Below are 19,904 nucleotides of genomic sequence, written 5' to 3' on the forward strand. Positions count from 1 at the left end.
TAGAATTGTTTTAGATTTTACTGTTCATGCTAAGATAATATGAGCTAAAACTGAGATGGGGACTGGTCAACACTTTTTTCATGAATGCAAATGACATGCACATATAGGTGATGTTTTTCTGAACATTTTGATATCTTATTTGAATTTTTTTGAGTTAGTATAAATTTTTTATGAACTTTTCAAAGTGATGGTCAAACGGTCAAAGGGCAAAAGCATAAGAGGACCAAAGTGTTTTGGGCAGGAACAAGTGTTTTCGGAAACTAGGGGTAAACCTGCCGAGTGTGACCCAACTAGGGGCATAAAATCAATTATCCCTTTTTTTGACGGAAAGGCCTTCATGGCTAGCTTTATTAATCTTAAATAATGCTTACATCGTCTGCTAAAGATTTAGCAATAGTAACCGGAGATGCATCCACCCATAAAGAAGGGGTGTTTGCACACCCCCACTCAGCTAGCTCATGAGCAACTACATTTGATTCTCTATTAAAATGCTCAATAGTAAGCTTCCTGAACTCTCGTATAACTCTCTGCAATCATCTAAAACTGGAGCCGCCACCATAGAATGTCCCTCATTCAGATGTATAGCATCGACCACAACAGAATTATCCATCCTCACCAAGACATTATTGCACCCCATACTCTGAAGTAACTTTAAACCTTCAAATAGTGCCGCCGCTTCCGCAGAGACGACATCTGCCACATGCTCAAGGCGAGAAGTAGAAGCAGCAATGAAATCACCTCTGGGGTCTCTAACTATCGCCCCACATGACCCCGTATGCAGATCCTCAATAAAAGACGCATCAACGTTTAGAATTTGTTGCCCTGCCAAAACAATGGGCCATGTGTTCCGTCTAGGTGTAGTAGTTTGTTTCGCTGCCGCTCGTGTGAAGTTAAGAGCCAATGCATGGATGGCTAGCGCAGATCGCAATGGCGTGTGCACTTCCTTCCCTGTGACCTGCTGTCTACGCTGCCACCATATGAACCAGCTCGCTGTAGCTATCAACTCTGGAAGCTCTATCGAGTCATCATAATTGTGTTGCGTCGATTGATCACACAAGAGAAATTTCAGCACGCCGGAACTCGAGCGATCAACAAGCGACGCATCATGTACGACCTTCTCAATCCCAAGGGCGGCCCATACTGCCTTTGCTCTCACGCAGTTAAATAAAGCATGCTTGATATCTTTTGCTCCTGCTTTGCAAATTGGGCATTGAGAAATACTGTCAATGTGACGGTTTACAAGAACACAAAACAGGGAATAACATTATGTAGACATCTTCATAGGAAGATCTTAATTTTCCCCGGCAATCTTAGACTCCAAATTTTCCTCCATACCGGGTGTGGCCGGGAACCACCATGGCGACTCAGACTAGTGCTATCATTGTATGTATCCTCCTATTCTTTGTAGTAGGCTGACCGTACTGAGAAAATCCCGCTTTTCGTAAGGTGCCATGCAACATAATCCTCCGTTACCTGATGGTGTAGCGGAATCACTGCTGCTGTTGGCTCATTTTAATACGCCAGGCTGCCTAACAACTTAACGAGACAGACGCACTTGTTTATTGTACTGGCTAACATCCGGCTCGTGTAAATTGGAACGATCCAATAAAATTGGAACGCACATCTGGCTCGTTTGGTGCTTCGCCTCCCTTGTCGTGGGTTCGAATCCCACTTAACATACTTTTCTCACCTCAAAAATAAAATTCTGGCTTGTGTAGCCGAAGCGTCCGTGTTCGAATCCTGTCGGGGCTATATACCAATGACAAAAAAGTCGGATTAACACTTAATTTAGGCTAAAAAATAAAGTTACTAACCAAATGCTCGTCCGATCAATTTTCGGTATTTATCAAATAAAGTGTAATTGGTTAGTAACTTTCCTTCCATATACGTATACCAATGACAAAAAGGTTGGATTAACACTTAATTTAGGCTCAATTAAGTTTTTTGGTTACATTTATAATTTACAATACTAAATTTACGGATTAGACAAGATTGTATGTGACTTCATAAATATCCTTAATAATGCACAATACTAAATTTAAAAAATTTGTTTAGTGTGATCAACCCAGTGTACTCTTGTTCTCTAGGCAATGGATCCTTCAAGATCGAATTTGGGTCGTCACCGGCATTTCCCGGGAGACTTCTCGACTAGCTGCGTGGATACTACTTTTCTTTTCCGACAATAGCAAAAAACTACGACAACGACAACATCGATGTGTCATCGGTATGTGGGGGATGGAGAGGATGAAAAACATTCTTTCAAGAGTTTTCTTATAATATTGTGTTTGATTAATATAGAGATTCAGCTCCTTTAAAATAAAAAAAGTTAAAAATCACGAGCTACAACGTGTACCCATGGCGGACCTAGGATCTAGTTACTCGGGGTGCCAAACATCAATACCTAGTTAAAAGTTGTAGAAATTACACAAAAGTAGTATGAATGAGCCTAAACTTCATACTAAATCCAACAAATAGTACAAAAATTAAGGTTAAATATACTATACCAACTATTTTTCCTTTTACGGCTAAAATATACTATTTTCCTTTTCATCGGCCCCTGCGTGTACCCTTTCCTTTAGATGCACATCGCCAGGTGATCCCTCAGCAAGAATTTTAAATTCTCCCATAGAGTGTCCAAAAATTCGCATGTGCCACGGTCTCCGAAGGAGAAATAACAAGTGATACTTCACCTATCAAAAAAAGAAAAGAAAAAAAAACAAGACCGGTGTTGACACCATATTTTGACACGGTCAAGAACTTAAGTAAGATGGGCTCAAATGGAGAAGTGATCTACATGAAAAAGTTCATTATTGTCGACATGAACATCTTTGGAGTTTGGGCCATCACCATCCTATCTCATCTTGAGGGCCGAAGCTGTGCTCAAAGTACTAGGATTTTGTATGCAGAGTAATGTACGGCCGATTAGGCCTCCAAGGCAGCCTCATATGATAAAAGTTTATACACGGGTTATCCGCGTCTCGTCGAAACGGTCGATTTTGATATGAAAATCATATTAATCGAAGGTCGTATTAAAAATTTAGAGCCGAAAATGCGTGGCTGCATCAGGATGGCCGGACACTCCGGGGACAATCATCTGGGTTTCAGATTTCTGTGCTGCAGACTTCGGAAAATAGTCAAAAAAACCCTCAAGACGGACTCTGATAAACAAACGTTAAACACGAAAGTTGTTCGTCCTGTTGAAAAGGTCGAAATTGCTTTTGGGCTCGTTTCCATCCGAGGTCGTTTACCGCCTCAAAAAAGACTCTGTAGCCAGTTTAAACCGAACGGTTTTGGAAAGTTCGGACAAAAACATCCGAATTTGACTAGGGTTTTGGATGTGAATCCAAGCCTTTTCCTTGCACGGGAAGTCCAGCCGCCACTTATATACCTAAGGGGTGACGGTCGATTGAACAACACACAATGGATCTATCAATATATCATCTTTTACATTTACTTTTATCTTCTCCCTTATTCATTTTCTTCCTCGTTCTTCGTTCGTTCTTCTTGTTGCGGGGCGGTGAACCATGAGGCCCTAGGGGCGGTCAGACCGATTTAGGGTAGCCCATAGCCGCTGCACGCCCTGACGGGGTGCCTCCCGAGCGTGTGGGGTTTCAGGTCTACAAAAGCGCCCGCCGGATTGCTTGCGTACCGCGTTTTCGGATGGGTCTCCTTCGACGTGAGGTGCGGTGCATCACCTTCGGTGTTGAAGGTTAACGGTGACGTGTTTATGTGCGAACAACTGGCTGTCCTTAGAATAGAATAATAAACAAAAATAGGAAACCTACCAGCATTTGCTATCATCATATCAACATAAACTGGCTGTCAACCAACCACGTACTGAGAGTTGACAGGTGCAGTATGTGTTGTATAAATTGGCGGCCATCGTCCCATGTTGCATCCTGCATGACTGGTCATCCAAATCTGCATGAGCTAGGCTATGATGTCCAAATAAACTGCATGCTCAGGGCATATAAATGGGCTGATTTCCAGCCTTGATCAATCATTTGTGATAACTGATAAGAGCGTTGGCGAGCCTTCTTTTGAAGCAAGTGGGATGTATTTTAACCAAAAACTTTTTGGGTGTGTACCTTGGTCTTTGAGAAGTGAGATATTGGAGTAAACCAAGCGTAAATTTTGTCCAGCCCCGGCCCAAGATATATCTCCTCGAAGAAGCTGGTCATCACGTGTGACCTCCTATTACGTTTCTAAGATTTGCATGTAGTATGAAACAAGATGATTGCAACGAGGCCGGGACTCGTCCACGCCGCCGGCCAGGACCTCAACAGCATGACGGTGGCGCAGCGCTATGCACTCATGAAGGCCAACGTCGACGGCCTCAAGCCGCTCCAGGTCGTCGGTCTGCGACCACCAAGGCCGCAGGTCGCCTGGGAGTTCAACCTCGCCGACCCGCACGACCAAAAGGCCCTCGACTACCTTGCCAACCGCGGCGTCGACCTCGACATGCTCGGCGTGCTGCTCATGGCCTCCGGCCTCATCGGCGCTGGACACGGGCAGCCAGCAGGTCTACGACGTTGCCACGATGGCGGCCGGCTGCCCGGGCATGCTGGTGGGGCTGGACCGCATCGCCGCTAGCCTGCGCATCCATCCGCCATGGGGAGCCCTCGTCTCGCAGGCGCCACCGGCGTGCGCGCGCTTCTGGCCTTCAGGATTTGGAAGCACGGGGAGTTCGGCGGCAACGTGGAGAGGTTCCGAGGTCTGCTTCAGGGCCTGCAACATTAATTAGTTCTTCGACGGTCGATCAGAAAATCAGACACCAGCAATGTTGGTAAGAATTCGAATGTGCAACGGACTCATGCCGCCCGCCGCCGCTTAATTGGGTACTTGCGTACGTCGATCATTTAATGGTAGTAGTTCAGAAGATTGTTAGTACTAGTTTTATATAGGTCAAGCGTTTGTTTTTCTCATCGAAAAAACAAAACATTTGATTTTCATTTTAGTAGTACTAGAAAAAGGGAAACGCTCCATGTCTATAGTCTGGTGAGACCCCAACGTCACACCACTTGAGTGCCATTGATGCAATTGAAATCTGACGGTCAAGATTGTGTTTCTTATATTTGAAAAATAATAGAAAACCGACTAATCACCCGCAACCCTCGCACTTAAACCTGTCTCCCTAATCCCTACTGATTACAATCGTGGCTAATCTCACGCACAACCCAAACCTCTTCCTCCACCTCGCACAGTCCCACGCACCTTCCCCAGCTCGCATCCTCCAGATCCCCTTCTCTCTCCCGCCTAGCACGCGCACCTGCCTCCTCTCCTCGCCATCCAGCCATACGGTCACCCTAGCGGCCAGCTCCACCCCCTGCTCCTTCTATCCTCGTCGTCGAGGAGAACGGTGATCCCATTGTCCTCTCCATTAATGTAACCCCCGGGCGAGATTGCAGGTGAGCCATCCTGGCATTAGGTACACCATCGCAAGATCGCACATAGTAAGTACTCCTAGTAACTACTCCCTCCGTTCCTAAATATAAGTCTTTTTAGAGATTTCACTATGGACTATATACGAAGCAAAATGAGTGAATCTACATTCTAAAATATGTCTATATACATCCATATGTAGTTTATAGTAGAATCTCTAAAAAGACTTACATTTAGGAACGGAGGAAGTATCAGGTATGGCGAGACATCATGAGTTTGATGATTTAGCATATACTCCTACTACATAGTAATATTTGAGATTGCGTGCATTTTTCCTTTCAACTAGCACATGCTTCCTATGTATCCTTTTTGTATTTATTCAGGTGTGAATCTCATCAGATGTACTGCATCTAATGTACATATGTTGTGTGGCAAACATGTTAATTTGTGAATTCAAATATGTATGCTTCGATGCATCTCATATATGTTATGATAGAACTATGCTTCCTTGATTTTAATCATATGCTTCTAGAGTAGAGATATAGTGCGGCACGCAACAATGTTTCACGGATATTATTAGCACACAAATTTTTACCATATGCTTCTAGTGCATGATAGCATCCAATCATTGCTTCATGCTTCCAACTTTTGATCTCTCACGTATTTTTGCTTCACCCACAACCGTGTGTGCTTCAACCACTACCGGTGTTGGTTTCCAAAGCAAATTTTTGTCTCAACCACTTCCATTGTGTGTGCTTTGTTGTTTCTCAATTCTCATTGATGCTTTTACTATGCAGATTTCTCCGCTACAACCTGATGTGTGGTAAAGATGATGAGTGTACAACCGAGACGTGATTGCCTTGTTGATGATGTCCAGCTCGCACTTCATGTGAGATAGTCCATTCAGCATGCTCTGTGATGTTGGCTAGAGAGATGTGAAAACAATGATGTTGTAATAATTTATATTTTTGTTGTTTAAATAACTATAATATTATCCAACACCATTTTTTCCCCAAAAATTCATGCTTCCTTGTTTTCTTGTATGTGCTTCTGTATTACATTATGTTTTACTCTACACAACGCCGATTGGATTCTCATATGCCTCAAAATGGCCTTGTGCCACGATATCCTCGGCATCAATGCAATGCACGGGCGCACTACCTCTCAATCTCATGCTACACCATTTGCACCAGCAATATGTTGGAAGCCTGTAACATGAACAATGGTAAAACACGCGATTACCACTTGAAATTTGTATCGCTTCATGATCACCATGGAAGCAAATACTAAGTTTAACAGAAGCAATGTTTGATAGCTGTGGAAGCATATCCCTATGGTGTTTGAAATAAATGTAACATTTTCTAATCGATGGAAACAAATCCATATTTTCATGGAAACAATTCTCTAATCAATCAAAATTGTGTCATATTGATTAGGAACCAAAATATATCAGTACATAGTACAACAGATTCGGCTAAATCAAACCAAATTTCCATCACGACGGAAGCAAAAACCTGGATGCAAACGGCACCTAAGGTGGATGCGTACTTCTTGTAAGTAGGATGCAAATTGTTACAGTAAATAAGGTGGATGCATCAAGTGGTTCGGAACCATGTTCGCCATGCATGATGCATCCACCATGTTAATGCTACCATGGTGCTGCTTCCATTAATAGAAATAATATAATCCAAAAGAATAATAATAAACAATTTTATGGCTTTTTTTCATGCGTCAGTCACGCCATTTTCCCTTGGTTTATGGGACATCAAACTGCTATACGGGTGCAGTTATGAGGAAGCACGTAATGAGTGCAGGGGCCAACTAATTCTGTGTGGGATTTTATTACACAATCGGACGCCTCTCATCCATCTAATCCAATGGCTACATACTAGTCTGATAAAATACAAGGGATCAGTAATCTGATCCCTAGTGCTCCCCTAACATGTATATCAAATATACCTTTCATTTTGCCATCTTTTTTTCCGCCAAATACTTGGGGCAGCTTCGCTTCCAGTGACCTGTCCCTTTGCAGTAAGTACTCAGTCTTATGCTTAGGTCCAGACTTGGGCTTCTTAACTTGAGCAGCAACTTGCTTGCCGTTCTTCTTGAAGTTCCCCTTCTTTCCTTTGCCCTTTTTCTTGAAACTAGTGGTCTTGTTAACCATCAACACTTGATACTCCTTCTTGATTTCTACCTCCGCAGCTTTTAGCATCGCGAAGAGCTCGGAAATTGTCTTATTCATCCCTTGCATATTATAGTTCATCACGAAGCTTTTGTAGCTTGGTGGCAGTGATTGAAAAACTCTGTCAATGACACTATCATCAGGAAGATTAACTCCCAGTTGAGTCAAGTGGTTGTGGTACCTAGACATTCTAAGTATATGTTCACTGACAGAACTATTCTCCTCCATCTTGCAGCTATAGAACTTATTGGAGACTTCATATCTCTCAATCCGGGCATTTGCTTGAAATATTAACTTCAACTCCTGGAACATTTCATATGCTCCATGACGTTCAAAACGTCGTTGAAGTCCCGGTTCTAAGCCGTAAAGCATGGCACACTGAACTATCGAGTAGTCATCAGCTTTGCTCTGCCAGACGTTCATAACATCTGGAGTTGCTCCTCCAGCGGGTCTTGCACCCAGCGGTGCTTCCAGGGCGTAATTCTTCTGTGCAGCAATGAGGATAATCCTCAAGTTACGGATCCAGTCCGTGTAATTGCTACCATCAACTTTCAACTTAGCTTTCTCTAGGAACGCATTAAAACTCAAGGGAACGGTAGCACGGGCCATTGATCTACAACAACAGAGACATGCAAAATACTATCAGGTACTAAGTTCATGATAAATTAAAGTTCAATTAATCATATTACTTAAGAACTCCCACTTAGATAGACATTCCTCTAGTCATCTAAATGATCACGTGATCCATATCAACTAAACCATGTCCGATCATCATGTGAGATGGAGTAGTTTTCAATGGTGAACATCACTATGTTGATCATATCTACTATATGATTCACCCTCGATCTTTCGGTCTTAGTGTTCCGAGGCCATATCTGCATATGCTAGACTCGTCAAGTTTAATCCGAGTATTCTGCGTGTGCAAAACTGGCTTGCACCCGTTGTATGTGAACGTAGAGCTTATCACACCCGATCATCACGTGGTGTCTCGGCACGACGAACTGTAGCAACGGTGCATACTCAGGGAGAACACTTATACCTTGAAATTTAGTGAGAGGTCATCTTATAATGCTACCGCCGTACTAAGCAAAATAAGATGCATAAAGGATAAACATCACCTGCAATCAAAAAAAGTGATATGATATGGCCATCATCATCTTGTGCCTTTGATCTCCATCTCCAAAGCACCGTCATGATCACCATCGTCACCGGCTTGACACCTTGATCTCCATCGTAGCATCGTTGTCGTCTCGCCAACTATTGTTTCTACGACTATCACTACCGCTTAGTGATAAAGTAAAGCCATTACATGGCGATTGCATTTCATACAATAAAGCGACAACCATAAGGCTCCTGCCAGTTGCCGATAACGGTTCTTACCTACGCATCAAAACCACAACGATTTTTTCGTTAAGTGTGTTGTTTTAACCTTCAACAAGGACTGGGCGTAGTCAAACTCAATTCAACTAAAGTTGGAGAAACAGACACCCGCCAGCCACCTGTGTGCGAAGCACGTCGGTAGAACCAGTCTCATGAATGCGGTCATGTAATGTCGTTCTGGGCCACTTCATCCAACAATACCGCCGAATCAAAGTAAGACGTTGCTGATAAGCAGTATGACTATTATCGCCCACAACTCTTTGTGTTCTACTCGTGCATATAATATCTACGCATAGACCTGGCTCGGGTGCCACTGTTGGGGAACGTTGTATTTCAAAAAAATTCCTACGATCACGCAAGATCTATCTAGGAGAAGCATAGCAACGAGCGGGGAGAGTGTGTCCACGTACCCTCGTAGACCGAAAGCGGAAGCGTTAAGTTATGCGCTTGATGTAGTTGAACGTCATTGCGATTCAACCGATCCAAGCACCGAATGTACGGCACCTCCGTGTTCAGCACACGTTCAGCATGATGACGTCCCTCGAGCTCTTGATCCAGTTGAGGATGAGGGAGAGTTCCGTCAGCACGACGGCGTGGCGACGATGATGATGAAGTTACTGGCGCAGGGCTTCACCTAAGCACTACGACGATATGACCGAGGTGGTAAACTGTGGAGGGGGGGCACCGCACACGGCTAAGACAATTGATCTTGTGTATTCTAGGGTGCCCCCCTGCCCCCGTATATAAAGGAGGGGAGGGGAAGGCCGGCCGGCCCCTGTAGGGTGCGCCAGGAGAGAAGAGTCCTACTAGGACTCAAGTCCTAGTAGGATTCCACCTGGAGGAGGGGGGAAGGAAGGGAGAGGGAGAGGGAAAGGAAAGGGGGGCGCCGCCCCCTTCCCCTAGTCCAATTTGGACCCAAAGGGGGGAGGGGCGCGGCCAGCCCCTTGTGGCCCTTCTCTCTCTCCCCCACTAAGGCCCATGAAGGCCCATTAGTTCCCCGGGGGGTTCCGATAACCCTCCGACGCTCCGATAGTTACCCGGTACCTCTCGGAACTCATCCGATGCCCGAATAACATCGTCCAATATATCAATCTTTATGTCTCGACCATTTCGAGACTCCTCGTCACGTCTGTGATCTCATCTGGGACTTCGAACAAACTTCGGTCATCAAATCACATAACTCATAATACAAATCGTCATCGAACGTTAAGCGTGCGGACCCTACGGGTTCGAGAACTATGTAGACATGATCGAGACACATCTCCGGTCAATAATCAATAGCGGAACCTGTATGCTCATATTGGCTCCTACATATTCTACGAAGATCTTTATCGGTCAAACCGCATAACAACAAATGTTGTTCCCTTTGTCATCGGTATGTTACTTGCCCGAGATTTGATCGTCGGCATCATCATACCTAGTTCAATATCGTTACCGGCAAGTCTCTTTACTCGTTCCGTAATGCATTATCCCGTTACTAACTCATTAGTCACATTGCTTGCAAGGCTTATAGTGATGTGCATTACCGAGAGGGCCCAGAGATATCTCTCCGATACTCGGAGTGACAAATCCTAATCTTGATCTATCCCAACATAACAAACATCATCGGAGACACCTGTAGAGCATCTTTATAATCATCCAGTTACGTTGTGACGTTTGATAGCACACAAAGTGTTCCTCCGGTATTCGGGAGTTGCATAATCTCATAGTGAGAGGAACATGTATAAGTCATGATGAAAGCAATAGTAATAAAACTAAACGATCATTAATGCTAAGCTAACGGATGGGTCTTGTCCATCACATCATTCTCTAATGATGTGACCCCGTTCATCAAATGACAACACATGTCTATGGTCAGGAAACTTAACCATCTTTGATTAACGAGCTAGTCTAGTAGAGGCATACTAGGGACACTCTGTTTGTCTATGTATTCACCATGTACTAAGTTTCTGGTTAATACAATTCTAGCATGAATAATAAACATTTATCATGATATAAGGAAATATAAATAACAACTTTATTATTGCCTCTAGGGCATATTTCCTTCAGCCCGACGGTGGCTACCCCCGACAGCTGATCAGATTAAGGTGAATGTGGATGTAGCAGTGGCAAGAAACAGACGTGATGGGGCTGTTGCGGCAGTTTGCCGGGATGCAGATGGTCTATACTTGGGATCCTCGGCTGTAGTCTATCGGATAAATGACCCATTGATTCGGGAAACATATGCTTGTAGAGAAGCTCTATCTCTTGCAGATGATCTTGTGGTTCAGAAGATTGTTGTGGCCTTCGACTGTCTGAGGGTAGTGAATGGCATCTTCAGTGGGACAGGAGGCCACTAGTACAAAACAGGGCTTTCGTCACAGGGCAATATTCACATTAGTTCCGGTTCAGCCACGAACCGGGACTAATGTGAGCATTGGTCCCGGTTCGTGCGGCTAAGGCATTAGTCCCGGTTCACCTGGGCCCTTTAGTCCCGGTTGGTGCCACGAACCGGGACTAAAGGGTGCGATGCCCATTAGTACCGGTTCGTGGCACCAACCGGGACTAAAGGTTAGTCCTTTAGTCCCGGTTGGTGCCACCAACCGGTACTAATGGGCTTTGAGGCATTAGTACCGGTTCATGGCACGAACCGGTACTAAAGGGCCCATCAAACTCTACCCCCCCCCCCCCCCCCCCCCCCGTGGACCGCCTTTTCAGTTTTAGAAAAAACAAAAGAAAATAATGGAAATCTGAATAAAATAAAATAAAATAAGTTTCCCATGTGATATGTGGTCTAGTTGTTGGGAAATTAACAAATATGAATTTCGACTTTATTTGCAAAATCTCTCTGGAATTTCTTAAAATGGGCATAACTTTTGCATACGAACTCGGATGAAAAAGTTTTTTATATGAAAAATCATCTACTCGAAAAGTTACATCCGAATTTAACCGGGGGAACCCCGTTAAACATTTTCAAAATCCTCAAAAACCTAACAGAAAAAAAGATACGGGGCTTTTAAGATCTGGAGAGGCAAAAAGAATTCAAATTGTGGTCAAACTGTGGTCAAACAATGGTCAAACTAATTATTCTAGAATATTAGTGTTACTAAATAATTATTTCAGTTTTTTTGAATTTTGGTCAAATCTAGTCAAACTGTGGTCAAACAATGGTCAAACTAATTATTCCATAAATATTAGTGTTACTAAATAATTATTATTGTTTTTTAAAACAATAGTTTCAAACTCAAACAGTGAAATGTGTCACTTCATGCTCAAGCTAAATTCCCGAGGGTTAATAGAATTGACATCTTACTATTGTCAGGAAAACAACAAGTGCAGACTTGGAAACGAGGGAGAATAGAACCCGGAAGTTAAGCGTGCTCAGGCTAGAGTAGTGAGAGGATGGGTGATCGTCCGGGAAGTTAGATGATTTGGAATGATGAGGGGTGATTAGAGATTAGAGGATAAATTGAGCAGTGATGAGGGGTGGTGATTAGAGATTAGAGGTTAAAATAATTCAGAAATTTGAAAATAAAAAAAAATTAAAAAAAAATTCGCAAATTTTTTTTCAAAAAAAAAAATCATAAAATTTCCTTTAGTCCCGGTTGGTAACACCAACCGGGACTAAAGGTGGAGCTCCAGGCTGCGTCCACGTGGACGGCCTTTAGTCCCGGTTCGTGTAAGAACCGGGACTAAAGGGGGGAGGCATTAGTAACGACCCTTTAGTCCCGGTTCAAAAACCGGGACAAAAGCCCCTTTTCTACTAGTGGGCCCTCCTGGAGCTATAGTACATGAAACCATGGAGCATAGTACTAGTTTTGCTTCTTGTACTTTTATTCATGAGTGTAGAAACTTTAATTTCGAGGCTCATAATCTCGCCAAGTTTGCTTGTAATTTAGGCATAGGTAGGCATGTTTGGTTGGGCAACCCCATCACCCAAACAGTGTATCTATGAACATTTTGTTGAATCAATAAAGTGGCGAGAATTCTCAAAAAATAAATAAATTAAACCTACCCCTAGAAAAACCTAATCAATACAGTGTATCTATACAAGGCCACAAACTCAGATAACAGGTACCAAGTTAAAATTTAATACATGCTTCAAGCTAACTTTTTTCATTTACTGGTATCATTAATACACCCTATGCATCCAAGATAACTGAGTGGAGGAAGTAACTGAGTGTCATTATGACTGCAAGCATGCAAATGTTAAATAGGTTGCTAGTATGAGGAAATATCATTAATTTTGCTTTCTGTTGGTGGTCTTATATAGATGCAAAATATAAATTTTATTGTGGCCTTATATAAGTAAGTGGAGGAAGTATTAAACCTAATCTAATCTGGCTGCCATATTACTCAATAAAGAAAAATCTAATCTGGCTGAGTTACATCAGGACTTTACAAGTTTAAATATAAACTTCTTAATTAGTCCAGTTAGACTTCTAGTAAATTCATTGGTCGATCAACAAGGCTTAATTCTGGCGTTGCTAGTCACTTGGTCATACTCTGGATTTTTTTGGCAGATAAGATACAACTCAGTGCAGATCATTGAACTGGGTGATGATATTAGAACAGCTAATATGATACTTCTTTCCTTGCCTTTTACGTATATGTTTGAATCAGTTACATAATGCAGAAGCTAAAACAGAATATGGCTTCTCATGGTAATAGTTGTTGGTGACATGATGATTTTGGGTGGCCGGCTAGGATGAAAATTGTACCCAGGAACTAAAAGAGCCATGGTGCTGTCGATTTGCTAGATACGCACCGGATGGCCAGCGGCAGCAAAGGGAACATGTACAGGAGACGAACTAACGTCAGATTTGAGAGATGAACAAGCAAATACAGCAAAGGGAAACATGTATAGGAGAAGAACTAACGTCAGATTTCAGAGACTTTCAGAGACAATCAAGCAAGTACGAGGAGAACTTCAGCTATCACTAGCAAAGACTTGCATGTAACTGATCTGGTGCATATGAATCGAAACTTGTTCTTACGGCTGTATGAAGTGGCCAACGGCTACTTGTTTGAATGCACACCCTTCAAAATACTACTATTATAACAGTTTTACTACGTCTCAGTCGACTTAGACTTCGTTATGTCTCAGTCGATGTTATATTCCATTGATCTTGCATTAAGATTCGTACAAAAATTTCCTTTCAGTTTTTTCTTTTTCTTCTCATATACTATATCACTTGAGTGAGACTTGGTTAAGCCTCAGTCGACTGAGACCTAGACACACCCCTATGATAATGCATCCGTCTGCATGTCAATCAGGGCGCGCGATCAGCAGGCGCCAGCCCGGAAACTCGCGACGCCTCGGACGACGTCGTGCAGTACCTCGAACGTCCGCTGCTGAACGTTGCCGACGATGCTGGTGTCGTCCGTGGCCGCGAAGGCGAGGCAGCCGTCGTCCACGATGCCGTCGGCATCGAGCTCCACCACCGCAACCCCGTCAAACACCAGCGCCACACGTGGCATCGTCACGTTGACCTTCCCGGTGAGGTTGAAGCACGTGTCGAGGATGCCGTTGGGCGGCCCCGGCTGGTACTCCGTCATCGCGAGGAGAGCGCCGTGTAGGCTGCGGTCGGCAGCCTAGTGATCACCGTCCCGGAATCCAGGACGGACCCGGCTGAGAAGACGGACCGAGGGACGTCGAGCTGCTTCCCGTCGACGGTGATCGCCTGGAGTAGCACGACGTAGAAGGTCTCAGACCCGGCCTTCCTGAGCAACCGAGTCATCGTGAAGGCCCGCCGACGGGGCGCGCCCAGGGTGAGGAACCCAGACGAGCGTGGGGTCGGCGGTAGGCAGTAGGAGAACTGCTGCCCGTAGTCCGCCGCCGTCTGCGACGGGAGCGACTGCACGCCGCCGCCTCCTCGCAGCGCCCCTTCTTCCTCGGTGTTGCCTCACACAACTCTCTCTTCTTTCTCATGGTTTTCTTTCACACAAGAACTCACACTGGTGAGAAGAACTCAACAGACACATACACACACACTTTTCCAAGGAGCAGCACAAGAGCTTTGCCGAGAGCATCCTCTCCTTGGTGTACACGCGGTGCTACATTTTTCTACAGGCTCTCACGCCACGCCCCACATTACTTGCTTCACGACTAACTACATGCGCTAACCACGGCCTAAACTCTATCCATCCATATGGCTCGGCCAGCACCTGTGACCAATCCCAACTACATGCATGCATGAACTACTTACTCAACATTCTCTCGGCTAGGACTCAACAAACTCACGCATGCACAGCTAGTCCAACAAACTGAGTGATCTGCCGGTTCACCCGACCCAACTTGATGCACTCCATCACACTTCAGTCTTAGTCGCGTCTTGCCGCTTCTCACGACCTTGCCGTATCTCACAGCATCATCAGCATCTCGCCGTGCTCGCCGCATCACACGGCAGCCCGGCATCTCGTCTTCTTCGCGCACAACCAAAGCTTCACCGGCCTACATCACCATACTACATCTAAACTACATGCACATAATAAAACTAAATATGCGGATACATGAATCAAGATTAAACCTAACATTTTTCCCCGTAATCTTGATTCTTCAATCTTCGATGCGGATCACCTGCCTCCGCTTGCGGCATGTAGCAATTTCTCCTTGCCGAGGACGACGCCATCGTAGCGCCGGACACCCCGGTCACCATCTTGTCATGGTCGACGCCGTCGCAGCACTGGACACCACCATGCACCATCTTGTCGTGGTCGACGCCGTCGCAGCGCCCATCACCACATCATCCTGGCGCATGCAGCGGCCACCTCATGACGTGGACGACGCCTTCGCAGCGCCGATCCCCATGCCGTCGCAACGACCCATATCTTGCTGATGGCATCGCACCACCCTAGACAGCACCGTCGACGAGCTTGACGCCGATCCTCATGACGGCTTCGCGCCGCCGTACCTCCCAACGGCGTCACACCGTTTTCTTCTTGTGGCAGCTTTGCGCCGCCATCTCCATCTAGCGGCATCGCACCGCAGCCACATGCTTGTGCGGCATCACACCACGAAACACCTCCTTGTCGCGCCACCGGCCTCCTCCTTGCGTCGTCGGCATCCATCTCACATATGGAGTCCGATGTGCCACCGTCGTCGCCGGATCGACGAGGCTCTGATGCCAATTGTTGACGCCGCCTCCTTGCAGCGCCCCTTCTTCCTCGGTGTTGCCTCACACAACTCTCTCTTCTTTCTCATGGTTTTGTCTCACACAAAGAACTCACACTGGTGAGAAGAACTCAACACACACACACACACACACACACACACACACACACACTTTTCCAAGGAGCAGCACAAGAGCTTTGCCGAGAGCATCCTCCCCTTGGTGTACACGCGCTGCTGCATTTTTCTACAGGCTCTCACGCCACGCCCCACATTACTTGCTCCACGACTAACTACATCCGCTAACCACGGCCTAAGACTAGTCACAATGGGTAGTAACTTAGACTAGTAACATGCATATGTTACTAGTTTATATTACTACCTTCATAGTAGGTACTCCCTCCGTTCTTGAAAAAGTGTACTTTCAATTTTGTTGAAAAGTCAAACTTTTTTATGTTTGACTGTATTTATACAATAATAGACCAACATTTATGCCATCGAATTAGTAGTATTAGATTCATGATAAAGTATATTTTCATCATATACCTATTTGATTTCACAAGCATTGATATATTTTTGCACAAACTCGGTCAAACTTTGAGATAGTTTGACCCTCCAACAAAGTTGGAAGTACACTCTTTCACGGACGGAGGGAGTAGTAACATATGTGTTGTGTCATGCATCACTTCATTTATTACGTTATAGACTCATCTTTTCTTGATATGGGTGATGTTACAGTAAGTAGCTATGTTACCACATGCCTCTCTTTCTTCATTAATTACATGCCACATCATGTATTTTGCCTAGATAAGTGTGATGTTACCACCTATGTTATTCCCACCATGGGTAGTCTAAACTCTATCCATCCATATGGCTCGGCCAGCACCTGTGACCAATCCCAACTACACACATGCATGGGCTACTTACTCAACATTCTCTCGGCTAGGACTCAACAAACTCACGCATGCACAGTTACTCCAACAAACTGAGCGATCTGCCAGTTCACCCGACCCAACTTGATGCACTCCGTCACACTCCAGTCTTAGTCGTGTCTTGCCGCTTCTCGCGACCTTGCCGTATCTCACAGCATCATCAGCATCTCGCCGTGCTCGCCGCATCACACGGCAGCCCGGCATCTCGTCTTCTTCGCGCACAACCAAAGCTTCACTGGCCTACATCATCCTACTACCATCTAAACTACATGCACATAATAAAACTAAATATGCAGATACATGAATCAAGATTAAACCTAATAGCCGCCGAGCCCGAGGAGGCGTCGATCCTGGCGTCGATGTTGTCTGTGTGGTTGCAGGTTGCAGCCGAACTGGAAGCCTGTGATGGCCTTCGAGCCGGTCAGCGTCAGGGTGTCGGAGGAGTAGGTCCCCGCGGTGTAGGACCCGTCCTGGTAGCTGACCGTGTACTGGCACTGATCCTGGGAACACCCGTTCCACTGGCCGCTAAGCTGTGCGCAAGCCGTAGCACTGCAGGAGAAGGGCGCGTAGGAGCTGGACGCCGTAGGGTCGAACGGTGTGCCCAACTGGGTGTTGCACCGCACCCAGGAGACGTGGCTGCCGGTGTCCAGGATGAGAGTCTGGCCGACGGCCGGCGACCCAATCCCGACGGTCACCATGTACTCCTCACAGCCTACGCTACGCTGCAAAAACTCACGCGCCAGCTGCCAGGAGCGCGTGAGGCCCAGGCCCACGATGTGTAAGTTGGTGAGTGACTGGGCCATGGCTGGTTTCTCTTCCAACCCTCAAAAAAAAAAAAGACTGGTTCCATCGAGTCTTTCTTCTTCCTCTCTAACCCTGATCCTAAGACAAGTGCATGCACACGTACACAAGGAATAAGCTAGCAAAGGGTACCTCTGGTGGTAGGCGCAGGGCAGGCAGCTTCGGGCCTCTCCGCGCTGTAGATGTACTCAAGCTTGGCGGCCTGGTGCGTGCTCGCTGCCATAGCAGCGCTTGCGAAGCAGCAGTAGACACACAGAAGCAGCGTCAGCGTCGTCATGGCTGCGAGGCACAGAAGCAAAATGGCCGGGGGATCAGATCAGAGTTAGCTTGTGAGGAAAGCTGTAAATAACATTACAAAATTAACAAAACTTGCAGATCTACAAGCAATTAAGGGGAATCTACGGACAAATACTCCAAAATTAACACAGCAACGGAGACGGCAAGGCATAGAGATAATTACTGCAAAATTTGGGAAAGAGAGGAACCGAAGAGTGTAGAAAAAACATAAATCGGATCATGCTCTCGCTTTTGGGCCGGTCCTTCACTACAAGTATTTGATGAGCGGAAGCTAGCTAGGAAAGGGAAGGCTGATGATCCGCGAGAAACCCTTAAATTACCTGCAGAAGACGGTATGATCCGAGAGGCCGAATCACTCCCTCCGCGGCCGGATCTCCTCCTGCAGGTAAGAAAAGACGATATGTGACCCGGTCGTTGATGAGCGGAAGGAAGCTAGCTAGGAAAGAAAAGGCTGATGATCCGCGAGAAAACCCTTAATTACCTGCAGAAACGATATGATCGGCGGCCGAATCTCTCCCTTCTCCCGGCGCGAGAAAATCCAGGTAAGCTCTCCCAACATCTTCCCAACTTATCCAAGGTGGGGACTAATGCCCACCCCCACCCCCCCGCGGATGATATATACATAGGTCTAACTCAGATTAGTTTTACAACCTCATACTAACACTCAAAGGACAACATAAGAAACTGAAATAGCATACCACATATAATTGTTACATAAAACTACATGATGAATAAATATCAGTTGAAGAAAAACATAAAACCCCTTTTCAAACGTTTCAAATAAAGTAGTCAAACGCACAACTTTGCACTTTCATAGGTAGTTAGGTAAGGTATTCCTTAAAAAAAAAGCAAAATGATATGTTAATTTCTTAAGTTGTAAATAAGTACTATTAAGCGAAACATGTAGAGTCACTGTCATTTCCAAGTTTCTTTGATCTTTCATCGTTACTACTTACTAATGGTAAGAAAACTCTCATCCATTAGCAAATTAGAAAACCACTCTTTGATTGATCACCCATTTTATTACATATTTTGTTGGCAACAATCATATATCAAAAGCACTGGTCAATTAATTCCATGGAAACCGGCAATATCAGTACACTAGTGCAGAACCGGGCTTTAGCGCCGGTTCGTAAGGGCCTTTAGTGCCGGTTCTGCAACCGGCACTAAAGAGTGGAGACTAAAGGCCCCCCTCCCTTTACTACCGGTTCGGCACGAACCGGCGCTAAAGTGCCACCACATGGCACGAGCCAGGCCCGGGTGCTGGTAGACCATTAGTACCGGTTGGTAGCACCAACCGGTACTAAATGTTTGGGGGTGGGGGGGTTGGTTTTAATTTTTATTTTTCCATTAATTTTTTGTTTTCCATTTAATTCTTTTTTGTTTGCTGGTATTTTACGATACTACATATTGTACACGTTATGCATATATATAAATATATTTTCTCGTAGAACCGATCATATATATATATAATCGAATGTCTCACAACCACCATTAATTATTCACACATACATATGTATATATATACAATTTCTCCTACATGTTGCCTTGGTGCCTTCGGAGCACGATAACAAGTGGTTCATGGGGCGGTAGCGGGTAATAGTATTCTCCTTTGGGATCTATGACCTGGTCGAGCAAAAATCCCACTATTTCCTCTTGAAGTGCTCGTATGCGCTCTGTTGGTAGGAGCTGGCCCCGCACGTCTTTGAACTGTTAAGAAGGAGCTCAATATGCATGTCTATTAATTGTGTGACTAGATATGACAATCATGTAAGATTTGTGAATAGTGTTCTGGCAAACGTACCCATTGCTGTCTATCAGATCTGCTCCTTTCGGACGT

General features: G+C 45.1%; 1 protein-coding gene and 1 pseudogene across 1 annotated transcript; both read right to left on the reverse strand.

Moving 5' to 3' along the window:
* Window positions 1-12,668: 12,668 nt before the first annotated feature.
* On the reverse strand, window positions 12,669-16,136 carry LOC109761609 (aspartyl protease family protein At5g10770-like; annotated as a pseudogene).
* Window positions 16,137-16,671: 535 nt separating this feature from the next.
* Window positions 16,672-18,564, reverse strand: LOC141020618 (protein ASPARTIC PROTEASE IN GUARD CELL 1-like). The gene is made up of 2 exons (XM_073510925.1): window positions 17,900-18,564; window positions 16,672-17,789 (listed from the first exon to the last, which is right to left on the reverse strand). Exons 1-2 carry the CDS (start codon window positions 18,042-18,044, stop codon window positions 17,284-17,286), a joined length of 651 nt encoding a protein of 216 aa, XP_073367026.1. The 5' UTR covers window positions 18,045-18,564; the 3' UTR covers window positions 16,672-17,283.
* Window positions 18,565-19,904: the final 1,340 nt, after the last annotated feature.

Source organism: Aegilops tauschii, chromosome 3 (genome assembly GCF_002575655.3).
Source record: "Aegilops tauschii subsp. strangulata cultivar AL8/78 chromosome 3, Aet v6.0, whole genome shotgun sequence".
Taxonomy (NCBI): domain Eukaryota; kingdom Viridiplantae; phylum Streptophyta; class Magnoliopsida; order Poales; family Poaceae; genus Aegilops; species Aegilops tauschii.

Excerpts from the sequence above, each read along its gene's own strand:
- LOC141020618 (XM_073510925.1), bottom strand. The coding sequence starts at position 18,044 with ATGACGACGCTGACGCTGCTTCTGTGTGTCTACTGCTGCTTCGCAAGC. Across the intron at positions 17,790-17,899 it reads CCCTGCGCCTACCACCAGAG|GGTTGGAAGAGAAACCAGCC; the intron begins GTACCCTTTGCT and ends TTTTTTTTTGAG.